At 27.4% G+C, this 25,021-nt stretch overlaps 1 protein-coding gene across 1 annotated transcript; it reads left to right on the forward strand.

Moving 5' to 3' along the window:
* Positions 1 to 7,297: 7,297 nt before the first annotated feature.
* On the forward strand, positions 7,298 to 14,383 carry LOC107172048 (staphylococcal nuclease domain-containing protein 1-like). The gene is made up of 14 exons (XM_089215945.1): positions 7,298 to 7,415; positions 8,754 to 8,863; positions 10,316 to 10,491; positions 10,580 to 10,731; positions 11,119 to 11,286; positions 11,463 to 11,606; positions 11,681 to 11,845; positions 11,915 to 12,243; positions 12,349 to 12,535; positions 12,594 to 12,735; positions 12,877 to 13,175; positions 13,244 to 13,490; positions 13,562 to 13,980; positions 14,051 to 14,383. The coding sequence occupies exons 1-14, from the start codon at positions 7,341 to 7,343 to the stop codon at positions 14,159 to 14,161; spliced, it is 2,724 nt and encodes a 907-aa protein (XP_089072071.1). The 5' UTR covers positions 7,298 to 7,340; the 3' UTR covers positions 14,162 to 14,383.
* The last annotated feature ends 10,638 nt before the right edge of the window (positions 14,384 to 25,021 follow it).

A 25,021-nucleotide genomic window follows, 5' to 3' on the forward strand; every position in this document is an offset into this window, starting at 1 on the left:
ATACATTATACAGACATTCTATGTTTTAGTCTAATTCAAACATACATTGCATATTCTTTTATGTTTTTAAGTTTATTTGTAAAATTAAATGAATTTGAATTACTATTATATTATATTTAATAAATGCAATAACCACTTTAATTATGAAAAAATGGTTTAGTTATTAAAGTTTATGACATAATGTTGAGTTGAGATTTCATTAAACAATGAATATACTGGGATTAAATAACAGTACCTATATATGCATTGTCAGCCATCATTATTACAATAACGAGAAAGAAAATAATATAATATTGTAATAAATAAAGCAAAACATTATCTACTATAAAAATTACCAAAATATGATGAAAGAATTGTTGTATATTTAATAGTTTTAAAACTTAAGTAATAATATGAATTGCAACTATTTTTTTAATTTTCAAGTTTTTGTTTATCTCAACGCCAATATATTAATAAATTTGTTAGCAGTGTAGTATAATATGTTTTAAACAAACCAATTAAGCTTTTGAAAGTTTATTTTATTTTTAAACTTGATTAATTTTTAGAAATTGACACTTAATATCCATAATATACTTTGTGATTCAGGTTTTTGTCAAGTTATAAAAAAGAATAATTTAGTATGCATTCAAAAAAAATCTAATATATGCCTTCAAAATGCGTAAAATCGTAAAATAATAATATGTAATAATAACATTTTATTTTTGCAATATTCTACGATTTATTAACTTCGTAACAATATAATGGTAAGACATTACGTCGTGCAACTACACAAAATTATTGAAATATATATTTGTTAATTCAAATAACTAACCCCACATTTCATATAAAACTCGTAACTTTATACTATAGTTAGGTGTATACTAAAACTGAGTCTAGCTTTACCTTACTGGAATTAAGACATCAATGAAATTGAACAATCTAGTTAAAATTTATTTTGATATAACTCGTCTAGCTCATTGTAGAACTCGGCAACAGTTACAAAAAAATTATAAAAATATCTGGTTCCAAAACTATAACATACATATTGGAAAAAATAAAGTTTGTGGTTCATTCCTTTTTTTCTAAAAAATTAATTTACAATGATGAGCAACTGAGTGCCAAAATGAACTGGACAAATTAAATTTATGATGCTTTTAATTTCCTAAAACCATTTTAATTTTATAATAAAGCTAAAAAATTTAGAAAACTTATTACACGAAATAAAAAATATTTTGTGATTACAACTTATTAACCATTTACTTCGCAACATATATTTCATTCTTTCATACATAGCATAAAATAAATACAAGTATATTTAACTTCATTAGGATAACATTTTTCAGACATCAATATTTGAAAAATAATTAATTTCCATCTTTAACCAATACTTTGTTTGAAATTGCCTAATTAATTTAAAATTGTGTTTTTTTCTCGTACCTAATACTTTGGCTGCAGCTTCAGCATATGTGTTGAATTTGAATTCAATGACAATTATTGCATATTAATAACTACTTTGATCAAAGACAGCCTTCATTACCGTCTACCGGGTATTATATTAATTATATTTAGTTATTACCTTGTTAATAACGCCTTGTATATGTTACGGTCAATGATGAAAATTGAATATTTACGTTATCAACCGGTCATTAACGTTAGAAGCCAGTTCGCTAGGTTATTTTCGTTATTTTTTTATTATTAATAATGTTACGTAGGTACCCTATCAATATTCAAAACATAGTGTAAGTTTCTACTATGAGTAGTGATATAACTAAGTAGGCAATTAATATAAAATAACATGCTGAGGTCATTGTAAAAAAGGCATAGATAAACTACAAAAGCATTGTCACACGTCTCTTCTCGGAAAGTCACTGTTACTAAGAAAGGATGTGAATCGACTAGAATAACCAATTACCCCAGGAGACTCAAATTCTGCCTTATGCCAGATTTCACCACCACGTACGATCACCTACTCCTACGGATACGAGCATATATAAGAGAGACCACGACAAAAGCTCATCAGACGGTTTTTAAAATGTGAGCCAGACGGGTTTTTCTAAAATGTGAGCCAAACGGTTCTTAAATTTGAATCAGACGGTTAGGGACATTTAAGACACTTAGAGGCAGGTCGTAAAACCATCACTCATTGTCATTTAAAACAATATTTCAGAGTAAGGTCGTAACACCGCTCACCAACACCTTTATAGCATATAAACTGTATTTTTGTATCAATTGTTAATAACTTGTGAAAATAAAGACATTATTACATTGTAAACATCAGTATTTCATCTCTACGTTGATGTACGAATCGACGTTCAGTCGGGACGTAACAATAATATATTATATTTATTATTTATTATTTATTTTTGCAAGGCATGCTGTTGTGACATTTGGAGTTACACAATATTCCCACTGATCGACAAATGCATTTGTTCTGCACTTTAGTTTTGCAATAATTGCACCTTCTGTAACCTTGTGATCCAGTGACACTATTAAAACCTGCAGCTTCTCTCAGCGTAATTTCTTTCTCGGTATTTACAGATTCCGAGCGAATCAAGCGATATGAAACGAATACGATGTCTGCAACGAAACTGAAATAGCTAAAATACTTTATGGGGGAAAAAAAAAATGCAATAAAACAAATTACCTACCTTTGATAATTTGTTAGATAAGCACGGCATTATTATTAACTTAGCCATCAGCTATATATTAATATTATTATGGTTTACTCGAGTAACTAACGCTGATTATCGGTGATATTTTTATAAATAATACATACTAATACGTAGTACCTAACGTGTGTAGATAGATAACTGACACTTAACAGTGACCCGTATGTTATAAATGTATAAGTTACAACAACGTCCAACAGGCGTTGGGAATTGCCGTGAATAATAAAAAAAATACCCGTGTTTACAACATTAACCATTATGTATCGCCATTTACGTAAATTACCGGTCATTTACGTAAATTTGCATTGCACAAGGTAATTTTCGACATTGGCCGGGCTTTATAATGTAAGTATCAAAATTTTCGTCATTGACCGTAACATATATAACATTTAATATTTATATCATATATTTTCGTTATTAACTTTAAGTCAATAACGACTTACTATGAATCAAAAGTTGGTATAAATAAGCAATAGCTAAATAACATAAATTTTTTAAATATTTTATTGTAACATTTTGTTTTTGAATATAAAATATAATAATGTACTTAAGAGGACGTCGTTTTCGCCTATGTTATCTCTATCTTACTAATGCATTAATTAGCAAAATGTACGTTGAGTACTTTCATTAAATTTAAATGTAAGAACATTAGTTTTTTACACTATTTTGATTTTTAAGTGAACTACGAGCGTTCTTTATTTATAATATTTTACATACTCATAGATCATTTAAAAATTTAAATATTGTAAAAAACCAACGAGAGAGTACAGATGATATCATACTCACGTTTAAATTTGATATTAGGTAAATTCTTTCTTGATTTAAATTAACGACACAAAATTGAAATTGCTGGACGTAAATTTTAATATGAGGTTTTTAGATGAACCCAGTGTGCATTGAGTTTGGATATATATTCATCAACAATAAATCTACCGTAGATTTTACGGGGATTTTAAGTAGGTATTTTCCCAATCGAATCAACACATATTCTAGTATAGGTACCTTTACCATATATTTTAGTGTATGTTAATGGTTGATTTTAAGTCGATTATAGTTTTATTTATCTACGAATAAAAATATACTGCAGATATTCAATATTTATTGAACTCAATTCGCATTGATTGTAATTGTATAATATATATAAGTATTCATCAACGATAAATCTACAGTATTATTATGTTGATTTAAAGTGAATAATGTCTTAGTTGAATCAAAATGTATTCTACTATTTTTTCAATAGTATTAATTAAACGTATATTAAACACACGCGAAATCCATGAATATTCCACATTCATATGCAACACGCATTTCCCAACAGGAACTTATTTATAGAATTCGTTATTGTCTGTTTGCTTTTAAATGATTATTGATAATAATCTAATAATTATTATGATAACGCGAAATATATTACAATAACATGTTCCCGCTTGCCGGACGTTATTGAATACCTACCTAATGAAAATTGTGTTCGTTTTGTTTTTAATTACCTATAATAGGTACCTATAATATAATAATATCGAATAGTCTATTATACTTTGTATACTATATAATATGCATAATATACTCTAGTAGGCGTAGTGTAATTATAATAAACAGCAAGTAAGTACCCACTCAACATTATTATTATATTTTATAATTAGTTTATATATTATAGTATTTGTGTTTTGTGTTTGTTATGACTTCTAACCTTCTTATAACAGTTACTTCGTAGTTATAATAAGTTATTTAGTAATAATAAAGTATATTATGTACCTACATATTATAGTAAATTACAACCATTTATAATATCAGTTACCTACCTATATATAAGTTGGTAGGTACAGTTTAATATACATGCATTCATGTTTATATGTATTTATGTAGGTAAAAATGTAGCTACTACATATAATTTGAGACATTTTTAGTATATAAACTGTCATCAATATCTCATTAGTTGTAAATTATTGCTGCAAACGTTCTATATTATGTTCATTGTGAAATTGAAACAATAATTGTTTATCTTGAGATAAAAAAAATTAAATTTATCAGTCTTAGGTACCTGTCTGATTATTTTTTCGTAATATCAAAATCTTTAAAAAAGAAACTATTGACTGCCGATACACTTTTTAAATAGAATTATTTGTATATTGAGGATAATCAGTTTTATATTTACAGATGTAAAAAATTCATACCTATATTTTAGATACATATTGACAATTTTAATCGACCATAATTAATTAATAATATAAATAAAAGTTGAGTAGCTTACATTTTGAATAATAACGGATTCATAAATACTTGATTGCTTGTTAAAATTATATATATTTGAATATTCTTTCCCACCTTTCCTTAATTATTTGCAAACCAAGAGTGTTTTTAAATATGTTACTAAATTTACGTTTCATATTATAGATTTTTGTGATTTTTGTTGTTTAATTAAGTACTTGTATCATTCATATTCGCAGGAAGTTTTCATTCTTTAATATGTTCATAATTATTGAACACAATTATTGTATTGATACTTCTGTAATATTTAGTACTCAGAATAAGTTAACATCATATTTCTTTCTTCTTTTTCCATTCAATATTTTTTAAATTAAAATAAGGTGCTAAAAATGCTAAAAATGCTTTAGAAAACTTATCAATTAAGTACCAAATATTCTTTTATTATTATTAAAATAAATGAATATTTCATAATATTATGCATTACATAATATCAAATATCAATTATTACTTTTAACCTTTTGTTATGTGTAATGATTGATACAGTTTCTAAAAAAATCAAGGGGAAATTTCTAAAGGTTTTACACATCACATTAGATGTTTTTATGTGATTGTTATCAACCTATTTTAGGCTTTGTAACATCAAGCAAGGTAAAATAAAAAAATATATACCAAAACTTGTATTTAATAATTACAAAATATAAATATAATAACTACAGTCTACAAGTATTAATAATAATCATGTAAATCAAATACATTAAACTTTTTATTCACCCTAGGTTCTTCTGTATTATTTGAATTACTAATGTTGAGGTTAACCAGCTAGTCGAAATCTTTTAAGTATTATTGTTTAATATTCCTAAAAAGTCTGAAAAAACTATAATTAGTTTGTAAATACTAAGTAGATAAGTTTTTGGTAGCAAATTGTATCTAGTTGGTATTTCTGTGAGGTCAAACTTAAAAGTTTGCATTGGTTTTCAAAATAATAGGTAAATATAATTGCTCATTATATGTATTTACCTAATATTTTGATTATAATGAGGAATACAAAAGTTCTTTCACAAAACTAGATTACCAAAAAATTTAATTTATTTTTATTTTATGGTTAAAAATTTAGTAATCTGATGAGTTATTTTTTGATAATTAACATAATTTGAACTCTGTTTATGTGAGTTATTTTTTACAATGCTTATGAGTTATTATAATATTATAAGTTACCTATTATTTAATAGTATTGGTATTGGACTATTAAGATTTAAGTGTCACCTAATTTTTGAGACTAATTAATAGCATTATAAAATATAAATAAAACAAATGATAATTATTTATTTAAAATATCTTGACTCGCTCATCTGATATATTTATAAATAAACATACCTACTTTATATTGATAGAACAAAACACACATAACGTTTCAAAAAAGTCATAAGTTAGTACCAAAATTTTTTAGTTAAAATACTCGCACATTTAAATTTCATTATAATGTGTACTATAGGTAGACATCAATGATTTTGTTATTTCAATCAAAATGTATTTATACATTAAACTTACATAGTATAAATATAATAACTACAAGTATGAAATATTAATAATAATTATATGAATAAAATACATTGAACTTTTCATACTACCTAAGGTTCTTCTGAATTTATACTATTTGAATAACTAATGTTGAGGATTACCAACTTGTTAAAACGTTCAAGTGTCATTGCTTGATAATCCTAAAAACCCTAAAGGAAATTGTATTTAGATAATAAATAGTAGATGAGTAAAATGGTTGAAAAAATTTTACTTCTGAAGATTATGAAGTTTTTGAAGTATTTTCAGTATAATTTACTTTTGGATTTTGATAAGTTGAAAAGCTAATACTAGGAATTGGAGAAGAAATAATGATTATAGTCTTTTTAGTACCTTGTCTGTATTCATTGAAAAAATTCACAATAAGAGGATAATTATCATTTACAACACTGTTGTGCCTGAGTTTATTATATTTTGTATATACTTTATATAACTTTATAATATATATATTATATATTATTATTATATTTAAAAATTAATAAGGTAATATATTTTATAATATTTAAAAATTTAGTATTTTAATAATACAAATTATACTGACTGATATTTACGTTTTATGAAAAAAATAGGAATCCTAAATAAACAAGTGATTTAAATTTATTATTTTAAAATATTGGGGACCAAACGTCCTATCTCAATAATCGACAGGGACGAAACATCTGCGATTTTTGCGGTTAATATTTATTCTCCTTGACTTATACAATTGATCTCTTTAGCCACTCCCTCGACGCCAAATGCTGTGTCATCATTGGCTATTGTCCGTAACGAACTTGTTTCCTCTGTCGAGTCGTGCGGGGCGTGAACAGCTCGTTTTTCCCTCTCATTCTTCTGTTGTCTTCTTGTACGTACGGTTGACTAGTAGATTCATCTTCATTTAACAATATTATCCTTCAAACCATCAATAATCCCACAATGACAAACCTGCCGTCCGGTGCCGCGTCCTTAGCAATGGAGTCCGTCAGGGTTTTCGAGGGAGTTGTAAAACAGGTACGTTGTCGCGACACCGATACGAGGACACGCACGACTCGTTTTTTTCTTCTTCCATCTTGTGTCATACTTAGTGACTAACTCACAGACTTATTTCGGCTATCGAATATCCAACCAATTCGTCTGCAACCTAAGTTCTGAAATCTTGGTTAGGTAGTTAGCTGGTATTAGAGATATAATTGGGTCGGACCTCTGTTTTATTTAACATAAATTATTTCCAAGTGCCTACTGGATGTGTTCAGGTTTGATTTTGTACAGCAATGTAGGTACTGTGTATGCAAATGTTACTTAGGTAGGTACTACAACAATTATTAAGCTTTATTTCAATGGTTGATTGATAGGTATAAATACAATTGGTGGGTAGTTAGATAATATTGATATTTGACAGTAATAGATTGTATACTATTGTTAAAAGCATGATTCTGTTAATATGAGGTATACAATTTCTAAAGTAGATTTTCTCCTAGGATTTATTCATTATTTAATTTCCAACAATTGCAACAGGTGTGGAGTGAAATACATTAGGTACCTACATACATACTGGCAATTATATTTTTCCTATTTACAGTTAGATATAATATGTAGGTACATTCATTTTCAATTTTGTGAAAATAATATGTCAATTTCATTTCCTTATTTTTCAAGTATTATTTTGATGATGAATATCTATTTTTAATTATTTGATATAAAAGAAAAAATTGTTGCTAATATTGATTGTATCAACTGATGTCAATTTAAGTATTTTGAAATAATTTCTCATGATCGCAATGTTTTTATGAATATTTGTTTATGGCTTGTTTTATGATTCTAATTCTTATTGAATTCTGGATAGGTTGGTATGATAGTTTAAAAAACAAATTGTATATCAATATCTACTCTACTTCTCTATCTAGATTGAACATAACAGGGTCAAAAAATATTGGCATGCTCTTTTTTGACCTATATATATTAACATCATAGATAAATACTATGCGCATGTTATTACAAATTTAACTACATATTGAAATTGTTATAAATATGGCCCAACTGCATAAACGGATGTCTTCTAGTATCTATTTTTTGCATTAATAGAAAGCATTCTGTTTCAAAATAGAACATATTAGGTGGTTATTGGTTTTGTTTTATGTCATAAACACAATATACCTAACAGGGTTAGGTAGACACCTGACTGGAGAATGAAGAAAATAGTGGACTGAATTGGTAAATCTCTTTTTAATTATAATATAGGGACATTTCAAAAATATTTTTGATTTTCAATCGTTATTATTTTTTATAACTGCTTTATAGTTATATCCGTTTAAAATATTTATTACCTTAATCTTTTAACTTATTATACAGGTGAATTCTGGTGATTCAATCACTATCCGCGAGGAAGTGTTTAATGGCTATCCTAAAGAAAAACAAATTACACTGAACTACATCATTGCTGCCAAATTGGGCCGTCGTGGGTGAGTATTTGATTATTATTACATTTTATATTTAAATAATTATTTCATTTATTTATTCACTTTTTTTCGGTAAAATCTGTTTGAGGCTTTCAAGTAACTTAATTTTTTTTAAATTTAGCCTTAAACAATGTTAATATGCACTTTTGAACTAACTGAGTTTGTAGATATTATCTGGATGTTATATGGTTTTTGTAAGTCAATTATAAAAATGTTTCAAACATTTCATGAATAGTCACGAATAAATATATTTTTATGACCATTTCCAATAAAAGTTTAAAGTTATTCTGAAACTGTGTAACCAGTTATGAGATACTAGATTCTTTGATGTAATATAACTGGACACAAGATAGTTTCACAAAAAAAAATCATATTTATAACAAACTTTTCAACAGTATTTATACACAAACTTCAAATTCTTTTCTTATTCACATCATTATTCTCAGGTGTACTAACTACTAACTTTTAATTTTCACATTAAGTTACAGGAAAATGTATAACTAGTTACAAGTTAGAAGTAACAATAGTAACTGATTTACATAACTTAGTTACATGTATTTAACATATTATGCCCAATACTGGGTACAAGTATATTATTATTTTCAATATGTGTTCTTCCGTATAATACCTATTAAAAAGCTTAAAACTGATATAATCAAAGACCGGATTTTGCATAAAATGCATGTTGCTATTTTCAACATCATATACATGCAGTCAATGAGTGTCCCCACAAATCATTACTGGATTGATTAAATATCAAAATTTTATACTGCATATTTTTGCATATTCTGACGTTAATGCATGTTCTGCATATTTTTGCATATTTTAACAAAAACCGCACAAATATACAAATAACAACACAGATCATAGGCACGTTTATATAATATTATAATATCAAATATTTTAAGTCTCAAAGAATATTCAGACGCTAAAAATAGTTCCATAGGTTGGTTGTACGGGTTTTATAGTGGAGACATGACTTTACCTATTTTATCTAATCTTGTTGATAAAATGCCCTAAACGGCATAATTTGTACAACAACATATTATATTACAATCACTACTAAGAAATTACATTTTTGTTCTATATTATACATGTTACTTTTTGTTTATGAAAAATGTAATAAAATTAATAAATAATTATCACTGCAAAATTAAAATCAAATATAAAATTGAAATTTTATTTTGCACGTTTTGAATTTTTTCTTTGCATATTTTGACTTTTTTTTAGTGTATGTTTGCATGCATATTTTACAATTTAAAATGCATATAAATCCGGTCTTTAGATATAATAGTGAAAAAAAATGATTATTAGATTTTTAGAAATCTTTATGTAGGTACTTTGTATATTGTTGTCAGTTTTTAAGAGTTTTCAATATTAAAAATAAAATATTGTGTCTGTAAACATTTGTATAAACTTGAGTTATATATTATATTTTGTTTTTATCATTTGTAGAAAGAAAAATAATCCAACATCTAAAGATACTGTAGATGAGCCATTTTCTTGGGAAGCTCGTGAGTTCCTTCGTAAAAAGCTTGTTGGAAAAAAAGTATTTTTTAAAACTATAACTAAAGTATCTAGTGATGGAAAAACAATTCGAAACTATGGTGACATATTTTATCCAACATTGGGTAAGAAAATTTACTTTTCAATGTTGAATTATATAAAATATTAATAATAATTATATTTAATAATTAATCAAACATTTTATATATTTAGAGGACAATGTTGTTTATGAGCTTGTTGAAAATGGTTTAGTAACTGTTAAAAATTTAAAGTCAAATAATCCAAATCCGGAAGTTCAAGCCCTAGTTGGTCTTCAGAAAAAGGCCAAGGCATCTAAGGTTGGAAAATGGGACCCTTATGCAAAGGTAATTTTTTTATTATTTATTTATTAATTCAATTTATAAATTTATAAAATTTCAAATTGTTGTACAAGCAAATATCTAAATAAAATTGTCGCGTGAATTGGGCCACTACTGGGAATTCGGATGTTTTCCCGGTGGGCGGCTTCTAAAATAACTAATATATGTAGTATTTTATATCAAACGAGTTATACACTTGGTTTGAAGATAATTATTTTATACTTTGTTCAATTTAAGAAACGTAGTCAGTGGTGATTAGTTTTCGCTGAACTGCAATCAGACAAAATAGGCTTGTTGTTCCATTGAGTTAATTACATCTATACCTGATTTTGTAACTGTACCTAAACATAAAATGTGTGTTTTCCAATCATAAAATATTTTTCTCTTATCTAGAACTCTGCAAAGAAAAATAATTCGATTGTTGATGTTGATGCATTCTTAGAGAAAAATTCTAAAAAACGTATGAAGGCTATTGTCGAATCTGTTATTGACGGGTCCACCATCAAGCTGTTATTGTTGCCTGAAAGATGCATGATCACTCTTTATCTTTCGAGAATCAAGGTAAATTATTTATTTTTTTCAAAACGTGTTTTTCAATGCATACAATATTGTAGTATTTGGCGTACATATAATCATTTTTCTAAATGGTATAATATTCCATATCTCATATGTGTGGTAAATAGTTGGATTGATTATTTACTTATATCTGATATAATATGTACTAATAAATTGTGTAGTGTCCGGAAGATTGGGAAGAATTCGGAGATGAAGCAAAAGTGTTTGTTGAAGTTCGTTTACTCCAAAAGGACGTCGAGGTGACTTTGGAAAAAGTGCATTCTTATGGTAAAACTCCGTCTTTCTTTGGAACCATCCATCATCCGGTAAATTTTAAAATAATCTTTTTAGTCTTAATTTATAATATTAATTTTATAAAATCATACTTTTTGTCTTAAAGGCTGGTGAAATTGCCATTGAACTGGTTAAACAAGGATTGGCTACTTGTCAACATCGTAGTATGAAATACTTCGAAGGAAGTGCCGATGAATTGATGGCAGCGGAGAGACAAGCCAAGGAAAATAAATTGAGGAAATGGAAATTCTACAGACACACAATGACAGTGGTATTATAATTAGCTAAAGAGATGGTTTATAAGAATTATTGTTTAATTGAGAATGTTTTTTTGGCTTAGATTGCTGAAAAAGAAATAGTTGGAACTGTTATTGAAATTGTAAGAGAAGAAGCATTATTAGTTAAGACTTCCCACGATGAAAAGCCGAAAAAAATATTCTTATCGAACATCAGACCAGCCAGGCTAGGAGTTGATACATATAGACGGTATTTAATTCCACATGCCATCTCGGGTAAACAATTTTTTGAAATACCATGGGCGTATGAAGCACGTGAATTCTTAAGGACACGTTGTATTGGAAAAACAGTAAATGCTTCTGTAGATTACATACTATCCAAATCATATATGTTTGAAGAGAAAATCTGTGCCACTGTCACAATTGATGGAATGTAATAGTTTTTTTTTTTTTCATCAAGCGAGACATTAATAGTTATTTTAAGTTTTTAGCATATTTATAACTTAATATGTTTTTTTTTTTTTTTTGTGTATCTCAGAAACCTTGCTGTAGAATTAGTAAAAGAAGGTTTGGCTACTGTTATTAACAACCCACGAGACGACCAAATTTCCCAGTGCTTTGGTGATTTGAAGAATGCAGAAGATTTTGCAAAAAAATCTCACAAAGGGCTTTACTCTAAATCATCTCCCCCTATACAACATATCATTGATTGTTCTAGTGCTGCAGTAAATAAATTTAATTTTGTTTGAAAATAAATACATTTTTTAGCAATATTTTGTTTAGGAGTCTGCTCGTGCCAAGGCTCTTTTTCCTAGTCTTCAACGTTTTCCAAGGTTTGAAGCTTTAGTCGACTACGTTGTTAGTGGTTATAAAATCTGTCTTTATGTTCAAAAAGAATATTCACTTATTAACTTCCTTTTGATGGGTTAGTATATAAATAACATTTTTATTGAACTAATATTATATACGATGCATGTAGTTAATGTTCCACATATTTATTTTAATTAAAGCCGAGTCCAAGTTGCATTTTTGTAATTGTGCTATCTAATAAAACTTATATTTTTAGGTATTGTTTGCCCGAGTGGTGAACGACCAAACCAAGGTGAAGCACCTTCAGAATATGAATACCATCAAAAAGCATTAGCGTTTACAAAAGAAAAGATAATGCACCGTGAAGTAGAAATTACTGTTGAAAATGTTAATCAAGTTGGAAGCATGATTGGATGGCTGTTTGTGGGAAATGTTAATCTTTCCTTGGCTCTAGTAAAAGAAGGACTAGCCAAAGTACACAGGTCGGCTGAACGTTCAGAGTACTTCAAGCTTTTGCAACAAGCCGAAAAAGAGGCTAAAGACAAAAAAATTAACGTAAACATAACAATACTTAACGATTAAAATATTATGTTCTTTTAAATACCATATGGTTTTGTACATAGCTATGGAAGAATTATGTAGAGGAACTAGAAGAGGCAAACAATAACACCAACAAACATGTTCACAAAGAAGTAGCAAAGGAAAGAAAAACCAACTATGTTGAAGTGCTTGTATCTGAGGTCAGTCCTGAGTTGCATGTTTACGTACAACTTGTACCTGAAGTACCCAAATTAGAAATTTTTAATCACAAATTAAAGAAATACTTAGATTTTAGTCCTCCTATTGCTGGTTCTTTCAATCCTAAACGAGGTAATTTTTTATATAATATTATGTATATTTGAAATCTTTTTAATGTGTATGATTAATAAATACGATTTTAGGAAAAATGTGTATAGTTAAGTTTAACAAAGATCAACAATGGTACCGCGCTAAAGTAGAAAAAGTTGCTGGACCGAGCATACATGTTTTGTATATTGATTATGGTAACAGAGACGTAGTGACTGCTGAAGAGTGTGCTGATTTGCCACTTGATTTTAAAGATGACCAACCGTATGCCAAAGAATATGGATTTGCACTTGTGAAGCTACCCAAGTTTCCTGAATATCAAGAAGAATCCATTGCCGCTGTACGTGATGAGTTCATTAACAAAACAATCAACATAAATGAAGAATACACTTACAGCAATCTTACTCACGTTACCGTGAAAGACGCAGACAAAAAAGAAGATCTCGTCAAGAAATTGGTCGAAGAAGGATTCTTGTTGGTTGAAAGACTTCGTAAAAAATATTTGCAAAAATTGGTAATACAAGTAATATTTAATGATTATTTATCTTTGTATTAAATTAAACCATTCGATTTTTTCCATCTAGTTGACCGAGTACATTGAGGCTCAAGAAAAGGCTAAGAAGGATCGGTTACATATTTGGGAATATGGTGATATCACAGAAGATGACGCTAAAGAATTTGGTTATGCTAAATAAATGGTCTATATCTACTTCCAAAACACTCGATAGGTATCTACTGATCAGGCCTTTTACAGTGTAAATGTTTTTTATTATTACTTTAAGCTTTTCTTTATACTGAATCTAAACCTTAAATAATTTGTAAAATACTATTATGTGCTATGTATGACCTAAAGACTGTTTGGATAGATTATATTATCGTTTCCATTTATTATCATCTTGATCTATGGTATCGATATAGTATACATTATACAGACATTCTATGTTTTAGTCTAATTCAAACATACATTGCATATTCTTTTATGTTTTTAAGTTTATTTGTAAAATTAAATGAATTTGAATTACTATTATATTATATTTAATAAATGCAATAACCACTTTAATTATGAAAAAATGGTTTAGTTATTAAAGTTTATGACATAATGTTGAGTTGAGATTTCATTAAACAATGAATATACTGGGATTAAATAACAGTACCTATATATGCATTGTCAGCCATCATTATTACAATAACGAGAAAGAAAATAATATAATATTGTAATAAATAAAGCAAAACATTATCTACTATAAAAATTACCAAAATATGATGAAAGAATTGTTGTATATTTAATAGTTTTAAAACTTAAGTAATAATATGAATTGCAACTATTTTTTTAATTTTCAAGTTTTTGTTTATCTCAACGCCAATATATTAATAAATTTGTTAGCAGTGTAGTATAATATGTTTTAAACAAACCAATTAAGCTTTTGAAAGTTTATTTTATTTTTAAACTTGATTAATTTTTAGAAATTGACACTTAATATCCATAATATACTTTGTGATTCAGGTTTTTGTCAAGTTATAAAAAAGAATAATTTAGTATGCATTCAAAAAAAATCTAATATATGCCTTCAAAATGCGTAAAATCGTAAAATAATAATATGTAATAATAACATTTTATTTTTGCAATATTCTACGATTTATTAACTTCGTAACAATATAATGGTAAGACATTACGTCGTGCAACTACACAAAATTATTGAAATATATATTTGTTAATTCAAATAACTAACCCCACATTTCATATAAAACTCGTAACTTTATACTATAGTTAGGTGTATACTAAAACTGAGTCTAGCTTTACCTTACTGGAATTAAGACATCAATGAAATTGAACAATCTAGTTAAAATTTATTTTGATATAACTCGTCTAGCTCATTGTAGAACTCGGCAACAGTTACAAAAAAATTATAAAAATATCTGGTTCCAAAACTATAACATACATATTGGAAAAAATAAAGTTTGTGGTTCATTCCTTTTTTTCTAAAAAATTAATTTACAATGATGAGCAACTGAGTGCCAAAATGAACTGGACAAATTAAATTTATGATGCTTTTAATTTCCTAAAACCATTTTAATTTTATAATAAAGCTAAAAAATTTAGAAAACTTATTACACGAAATAAAAAATATTTTGTGATTACAACTTATTAACCATTTACTTCGCAACATATATTTCATTCTTTCATACATAGCATAAAATAAATACAAGTATATTTAACTTCATTAGGATAACATTTTTCAGACATCAATATTTGAAAAATAATTAATTTCCATCTTTAACCAATACTTTGTTTGAAATTGCCTAATTAATTTAAAATTGTGTTTTTTTCTCGTACCTAATACTTTGGCTGCAGCTTCAGCATATGTGTTGAATTTGAATTCAATGACAATTATTGCATATTAATAACTACTTTGATCAAAGACAGCCTTCATTACCGTCTACCGGGTATTATATTAATTATATTTAGTTATTACCTTGTTAATAACGCCTTGTATATGTTACGGTCAATGATGAAAATTGAATATTTACGTTATCAACCGGTCATTAACGTTAGAAGCCAGTTCGCTAGGTTATTTTCGTTATTTTTTTATTATTAATAATGTTACGTAGGTACCCTATCAATATTCAAAACATAGTGTAAGTTTCTACTATGAGTAGTGATATAACTAAGTAGGCAATTAATATAAAATAACATGCTGAGGTCATTGTAAAAAAGGCATAGATAAACTACAAAAGCATTGTCACACGTCTCTTCTCGGAAAGTCACTGTTACTAAGAAAGGATGTGAATCGACTAGAATAACCAATTACCCCAGGAGACTCAAATTCTGCCTTATGCCAGATTTCACCACCACGTACGATCACCTACTCCTACGGATACGAGCTACGGTTTTTAAAAAGAATTTGGTTATGCTAAATAAATGGTCTTTATCTACTTCCAAAACACTCGATAGGTATCTACTGATCAGGCCTTTAACAGTGTAAAATTTTATTATTACTTTAAGCTTTCCTTAATACTGAATCTAAACCTTAAATAATTTGTAAAATACTATTATGTGCTATGTATGACCTAAAGACTGTTTGGATAGATTATATTATCGTTTCCATTTATTATCATCTTGATCTATGGTATCGATATAGTATACATTATATAGACATTCTATGTTTTAGTCTAATTCAAACATACATTGCATATTCTTTTATGTTTTTAAGTTTATTTGTAAAATTAAATGAATTTGAATTACTATTATATTATATTTAATAAATACAATAACCACTTTAATTATGAAAAAATGGTTTAGTTATTAAAGTTTATGACATAATGTTGAGTTGAGATTTCATTAAACAATGAATATACTGGGATTAAATAACAGAGAAGTTGTTCACAGAACGAGATGTCTAGGATAGTTAGCTTAGCTCGGTCCGAGAAGAGGAAACAGAACGAGATGTCCAGGGTGACGGACTTGGTCGTCCCGAGAAGACTACGATGAAAGAACAAATATTTTATAATTGTATATAAATTGCTGTGATGGTATACAGCCTGTCCAACATCCATAGATGTATAACTTTGTAAATTCATAACAGGATAGGGGTATTCGCATATACACCAACTTACTGAGGAAGGGTATCTCTAAAATGTTATGACTAATTCGATGTGTAAATATTAATCTTTTATAAATAAACGATGCTGCATGGTGGCTAAGCAATGTGAAAATAGTTCGGCCTCCAAGTAGTGATTAACATGAAAAAAAAAAAGGTCTTAGGCTTCTTCTAATATTTTGTTCACCGTGAATTTGGTAAAGTCTTCGGGATGAAACAGTCATTGTACATTCGCAGCATCACCACAAGTATCAATCGAAAATTGTTCTCGGATGTTGTGGTCCAGTCATCCCGGAAGTTCAACACCTACAATTGGCAGTCTGTGACCTAGCTTCTTTGTCACTATGCGGTACGGGTGACCCCATGGGTTACGTTCGATCTCGGCGCACAGTTCAGCCCAGCGATTAGATTTGGCAACTTTGATAGCCAGAACCAGTTTTTTCTTAGTGTCCTTATATGCTGAAGCTTCAGCCTGGCATTCCTCTTCAGTGACTCACTTTCTGCACGATATTTCCGAATCTGTTCTAAATATTTATTTCTCCAAATAACAATTTCATCTTTTTCAATCATTGCACTAGTGCGACCTCTCTTGCTGTATTCAAAGTTCATACTTTTTAGCAGCCTATGAAGTGTGGCACGAAAGAAATAAGGCAGGTCGTGGTCGTCGTTGATGGAAATAAGAATTTTATCGAGCGTCGGTATTTCACGTCGAAACCAAAAATCGTGAACTTTTTTACGCACGGCATCTTTTTCAAGATCGTCAATTTTTTGATTACTGTCGATCGGTTTTTGTTTTTATTTGGAGATTTTAATACACCTGTGTTCTTATAATTTGAAATCGTATGGCCAACGGTATTTTTTCCCACTCCTGTTGTTTTGCAAACACTTTTTATTAATTCATTATACTTTATATCCGGATGTTCCAATAGTATTGTTTTATAAACAATAATTATCTTCTGGCAAGAACAAACAAATTAAAAAAAAGTTAAAAAAGTTATAAAAATGTTATTCGTATCGTAAATTATTATACTTGAATTTTGTTTAAAAAAATATATGAATATGAATTCATTAATTAATGTATACTTAATGTAAATGCTAAATATATTTTAACTGCAGGCTGTTTCAAAACAATATTAAAATATAATGTGTTGTGAAATAAACAATTTAAAGTGGGTGCCAATAACTGAAATTGAGAAATTAATGACTGAATTGTAGTTCCAATAACTGTAGTTTTAGGACATTTTGGAAACAAATATACATTTTTCTAAAGGGTGCCAATAACTGTACACTTTATCCTATATGAGATGAATTTAAATTCTGATTACAGATAACGAAAGGTTACAATATTTTGATACATAAATTATATCCAGGGCTTGAAACCTACAATTTTTGCCGATTTCGATTTCGGTTTTGGATATCGGTATTTATGATTTCCTATTTCGTTTTTAGTTTCAAAAATCGGTATAATTTTTTTTCAATTTTGTTTACAGTTTCGATATCGATTTCGGGTTTGAACGGTTTTAACCGGTGTTGAAAGTCGGTATTCAATATCGATTTAAAGCCCTGTAATATAATCGATTATAATTTAAGTATATTGTAACCAATTATAATTTATTAACTGACTATAGTCGATACTATAATAAATATATATACTACATTATAATATAATTAATATATACTAACTGAGCAGCCCTAATTATAATGATATATTATACATCTAATTAAAAAAATGTGTTACCTTTCCTCTCGGATTTTTTTTACGGGCGAAACACCATCACCAGTTCTTGAACAGGAAGGCTGATCACTCATTATTATAATTTCAATTACGAAATTAAAAAGTACACAAATTACTGTTAAAATTATTTTAAACAAATTGCTAATACGGCGGAGAAACTATCACTAGGCACGCTACGTATAAAAAGACACCGTTTACTCCTCACCACGACCGTCGTTGTCGTTGTAGCGCTGCGGTGCGGCGTGGGGATGCGCAAGAATGACCGATTTTGGTCGAGACACGGTCCCGTTCTTTCGTGAGACAGAGTATAAGTGTTAAAATGTATTATATGCCAGTGGCGGTTTATAGGGGGGGGCGAAGGGGGCGCTCGCCCCCCCTTGGATTTTTTTGTGTCAACTGTTATGTTCTGTAAGTTATATATGGAACTATTATGGAGGGTGGGGGGGCACAAAAATTGAAAATAGCCCCCCCCCCCCTTGATGTTTTATCAAAACCGCCACTGTTATATACCATATTGTATGGTGGACATTTTTTTTTGTGATAAAGATTGACAAATTTGTTAGGAGCCTTGTATTAAATTCTAAAATCTTAGAATTAAAAAGAAAAACTTTTATGAATTTTGATCTAAGATAATTTGAACATTGCCGTAATTTTTATGTATTTAGTCAAAATTTGAACTATAAATGCTTATAAAAAAAATGTGTGACTATACATTTCTTTTATTTTTCAAATGCTATTGTAAAACTATTTTAGGAGCCTTGTATTAAATTTTCAAATCTAAGGTATAAAAGGAAAATTTTTTATGAATTTCTAGGATAAAATAATTTACGAATTTTTGTGATTTTTACGTATGTTGTCAAAATTAAAATTTGAATACATGTAAAAAAAAAATTGTGGCTATACATTTATTTTATTTTTCAACTCCTATTGTAAAAATATATTATGAGCCTTGTATTAAATTCTCAAATCTTAGAATTAAAAAGAAAAACTTTTATGAATTTCGATCTAAGATAATTTGAAAATTGCCGTAATTTTTACGTATTAAGTCAATATTTGAATTTCAAATACTAATAAAAAAAAATCGTGCCTATGTATTCTTATAATTTTTTAATCACTATAAGAATAACTTATGAGGAACTTTGTATTAAATTTTCAAGTATTTTGATTGGGCCAAAAAAATTTTATCGACGGTTAAAAAAAAAATTTTCAGACAAATTGAAAATTTCAGTCGTCTATAAATATCTCAAAAAAGTCAAAATATTTTGAAAATTAAATCATGTAAAGAAAATGCCAATCTAAATAACTGATAAAATTTTCAAGTATCTGCGACTTATACTTTTTGAATAATAACAAATATTTAAATTCGTTTGAGGATAAATCGTTATCGTTACGCTATTTCGTAAAAATTTAAAATTCAAACGCACTTAAAATTTTTCCTAAAATGATGCATCGAGTTTTCTCTATAGCTACTTGAAGGAAAACTTATGGAAAACTTAGTTTTGTATTTTTAATCCTTAGTTATAAACACAAAAAATTTTATGATTTTTCAACTTCAAAATTACTTGCGAATTTTCGCGTTTTCGACAGAATTCGTATAAATTTGAACTGTAAACGCTTATTACAAAAAATTGTGACTTACGATTTTTAATTTTTTTTAGCTACAATAAGAACAACTCATAAGGAACCTTGTATTAAATTTTCAAGTTTTTTTGGTCGTCCAAAATTTTTTTACCGACACTTCAAAAAAAAATTCTCAAAAAAGTCGAAAATTTCAGTGATCTATAAATAACTCAAAAAAAGTCAAAAATTTTTGAAAATTAAACTTGTATATAGATAGCACTAACATAAACATTTGGTGAAAATTTTAAGTATTTACAGTGATTAGTTTTTGAATTACAACCATATAAAAAAATCGATTTGGTCGAAAACTGATTTTGCGTAAAAATTCCCGTTTTTCTGTCATTTTTTTTTTGTTTTTCTCGATTTTTTTGAAAACTGTTGGAAAATGTTTACTTTTGACCTCTATAATGCACCAAGGATCTTCACTTTTACATCGGAAACCACCCCCAAAGTTTGAAATCGAAGCATTATTTCGACTAGTTATGCTGTACACAGACACAAAAACAAAAAAAAAAAAAAAAAAAAAAACACACAGTAGTTACTCATGTTGACGATATGCTACGTCCCACGAAGGCACGAAGCACCGAAGCATATCGCACATGCGCACTAGCGACGCACGATAAAAATCCATATCAATATATTGTACAAATATTCATAGACCTTATACGGTCTATGCAAATATTGTACGATTGCTGTTATCATTCCACCTGTGGGCTGTTGTTTTATTTTTTAAAATTTTTGTCGTTTGATTTTTATAAGCAACATGGGTCGAAAATGTATTGTTGTTGTATTTAAGACTATTATTATTATTATGAATTTACTGAATTACCTATTCAGAAACAGTTTTATAAACATTTAAAATTTAATTATATTATAGTACTATATACAATATTATTTTTTATTTTTATTTTACAAACAAGGCCTCGACTACAAAGGTCATTGGTCGCACAATATAATTATTTTATTAACTTTTTAATGTACAAAAATAATATAATATATCCTAGGCCCACAATTATATTAATTATATTTAATTACCTTTTGTGTTTAAGTCTTGAATACATGAATAAATTCTTAACTTTTTAGTACAACATTTTGTTTCTTCATTTCTATACCATTCCGTTTTAATTTTAAAGCAGTCGCCGTCCGCAGCAGTTGTTTTTCGATCGCCAATAATCTTTATAAAAACGTTTTTAATATTAAATATAAAAAAAAAAGCGGGTAAGTCGTGGATGTCGCTCTGCTGTACAGTAGGTTACTGTAATGGATGGGATTAAATTTGAATGCAATGATAGGTATCATTGTATACGAAAAACGATTTTGAACGGAGATGATTTGTCAGTCTAGGATATATTATATGTAAAAAAAAAATTGTGGCTATACATTTATTTTATTTTTCAACTCCTATTGTAAAAATATATTATGAGCCTTGAATTAAATTCTCAAATCTTAGAATTAAAAAGAAAAACTTTTATGTACTTCGATCTAAGATAATTTGAAAATTGCCGTAATTTTACGTATTAAGTCAATATTTGAACTTTGTATTACATTTTCAAGTATTTTGATAGGGCCAAAAAATTTTTATCGACACTTCAAAAAAAAATTTTCAGGCAAATTGAAAATTTCAGTCGTCTATACATATCTCAAAAAAAGTCAAAATATTTTGAAAATTAAATCATGTAAAGAAAATGCCAACCTAAATAACTGATAAAATTTTCAAGTATCTACGACTTATACTTTTTGAATAATAACAAATATTTAAAATCGTTTGAGGATAAATCGTTATCAGAACGCTATTTCGTAAAAATTTAAAATTCAAACGCACTTAAAATTTTTCCTAAAATGATGCTTCAAGTTTTCTCTATAGCTACTTGAAGAAAAACTTATGGAAAACTTAGTGTTGTATTTTCAATCCTTAGTTATAAACGCAAAAAATTTTATGATTTTTGAACTTCAAAATTACTTGCAAATTTTCGCGTTTTCGACAGATTTCGTAAAATTTTGAACTATAAACGCTTATTAAAAAAATTGTGACTTACGATTTTTAATTTTTTTAGCTACAATAAGAACAACTCATAAGGAACCGTATATTAAATTTTCAAGTGTTTTTGGTCGTCCAATATTTTTTTACTGACACTTCAAAAAAAAGTTCTCAAAAAAATCGAAAATTTCAGTGATCTATAAATAACTCAAAAAAAGTCGAAAATTTTTGAAAATTAAACTGTATATAGATATCACTAACATTAACATTTGGTGAAAATTTCAAGTATTTACAGTGATTAGTTTTTGAATTACAACCATATAAAAAAATCGATTTGGTCGAAAACTGATTTTGCGTAAAAATTCCCGTTTTTCTATCATTTTTTTTTTGTTTTTCTCGATTTTTTTGAAAACTGTTGGAAAATGTTTACTTTTGACCTCTATAATGCACCAAGGATCTTCAATTTTACATCGGAAATTACCCCCAAAGTTTGAAATCGAAGCATTATTTCGACTAGTTATGCTGTACACAGACACAAAAAAATAAACACACATCATTGTAAAATCAATACATTCATCACTTCGTTCAGAATCTAAAAAAAAATCGGAAAACCTATTATATTCTAGCTAATAAAATTGAATATTCTAAATGGGATTTAAATTATCACTTTTAAATCATCGATTTTAACATAATTAATTAGGTATTTATTAATGAATTGATTAATGCACAGTGATATATTATATATGTAGGTATATACAGACTGTATACAGTATATTACATACATCATTGTTAGATAGGTAGGTAGGTACTAATAAATTATAAGTAAATAAACAACTAAAGATACAAAAAAATTTTAAGTAAAAATTGATGTTGAAAGTTAAAATAATCGTGTCGAACTCGAAATTACTATAATATAACAGAAACTACTGTTATTTTTTGACTTAATAATTATAATGTATATGTTACGCCAAATTTATGAAATTGCCGATTACATGAAATCTGCAACGCTGTTGCCGACAACGTGTAATCGGCAACTATGCCACCAAATTCACAAAATCAGCAAATTTTGATTGCTAATTTCATGAAATCGGTAACACATTCCAAATATGAAATAGTGATACCTATATAAATAATCAAAATTTCACGCGTGTTCATTATTGGCATTACCAAGCCATTATCTTTATTCCCTATGACGATAATACGATGCCATCATATAGGTAAGTACAAACATTTTATCTTAGTTTGTATTGCTTTGATAAAAGTATAAATATAATATGAATATATAACTAAACATATTAATATAATTTCATAACTTTCGAGTTTTTTTATTTTTTTTTACAACTTTTTACACATAATTTATTATTACAATATGATTTTATTATATTTCCAGTGTTTATGTACAATCATAAATATAACACATTAATTTATATTGAATTATGTGTCATCATTATTTTAAGAATGGTCTTGCCGATTTCACGCAACCGGCATTATTATGCATTTAAAGTTGCCGATTTCATGTAATCGGCAATTTCATAAATTCGGCGTAACATATATAATCGTTCCTAGTTCATTTTTCCCACTACTTCATCCATTATTATTTATTTATTTACCATACGGCCTATACGTATTACATACCTTTGAGGTAATTATTCTGTATTGTCGATTACACTGAGTTACATAATTATATATACCTAGGTTTATATTGGTTAATTATTACATACGTAAGTAATTGTTATTTCAATTGTATTTGCTAATAATCTTGTACACATTTGTGCAAGAACAACAATAACGTGTTTTATATTTTAGTTAATCAATAAATTTAAAAAATTTAATTTTTTTTTTATATCATATACATAAATATTTATGTATGTATATGTAATATTGTATATTAATGTTATCTTGAACATAGATTATTAATAATATAGGTATTTTATTTATTATGCAGCCATAATTAATTTGTTAACATTAAAAACAATATTTATTAATGATTTTACCGATAGTTGTTTTACTTATTCATTTTAACACAAGTTACTGTGTATACATATAATATATAACTGTCGCTATTTATATCCAGGCACCTGTATTGTTCTGTAGAAGAAGTAATTTAAAAGTTTCAAGAAGCTCAATTTGAAATTATAAATGGAATTAATCTTCAAAGTAAGTATAGATTTTAGTTTTATTATTTATTTTTTGTTAACAATAGGTGTTATAATTTTTAATAGATTATTTATATTGTTTATTTGCAGTTTAGATATTACTGACGATGCCGAAAATTCAATTAGTATTAATAATTAATTTAACATTTTTTTTCATGTAATATAAATATCATTTTTTAATCATCATAAAAGTTACCTAATTGACTAACACAACTCACAGGCAGTAGTTGAAGACATACACTGAACATTAAAAGAAATGCTGTGTTTAGCATAGTAATCTACTAATCTATATATTATTATATATTAAATTGTTTCATAGATATATATTATATATTCAAATTCATCTTTATTATATTTTTATGTCTGTGAAATTAGACGAGTTTTGAGTTAGTAGCAGAATACATTTTTGAAAAATCACCATTGGTATGTAACCGATTTTCATTTATTAATTTATTTGCTGGAGAACG

The sequence above is a fragment of the Diuraphis noxia genome, unplaced genomic scaffold (genome assembly GCF_037042655.1).
Source record: "Diuraphis noxia isolate RWA-SAM2 unplaced genomic scaffold, SU_Dnox_SAM2 contig0001, whole genome shotgun sequence".
Lineage (NCBI taxonomy): Eukaryota > Metazoa > Arthropoda > Insecta > Hemiptera > Aphididae > Diuraphis > Diuraphis noxia.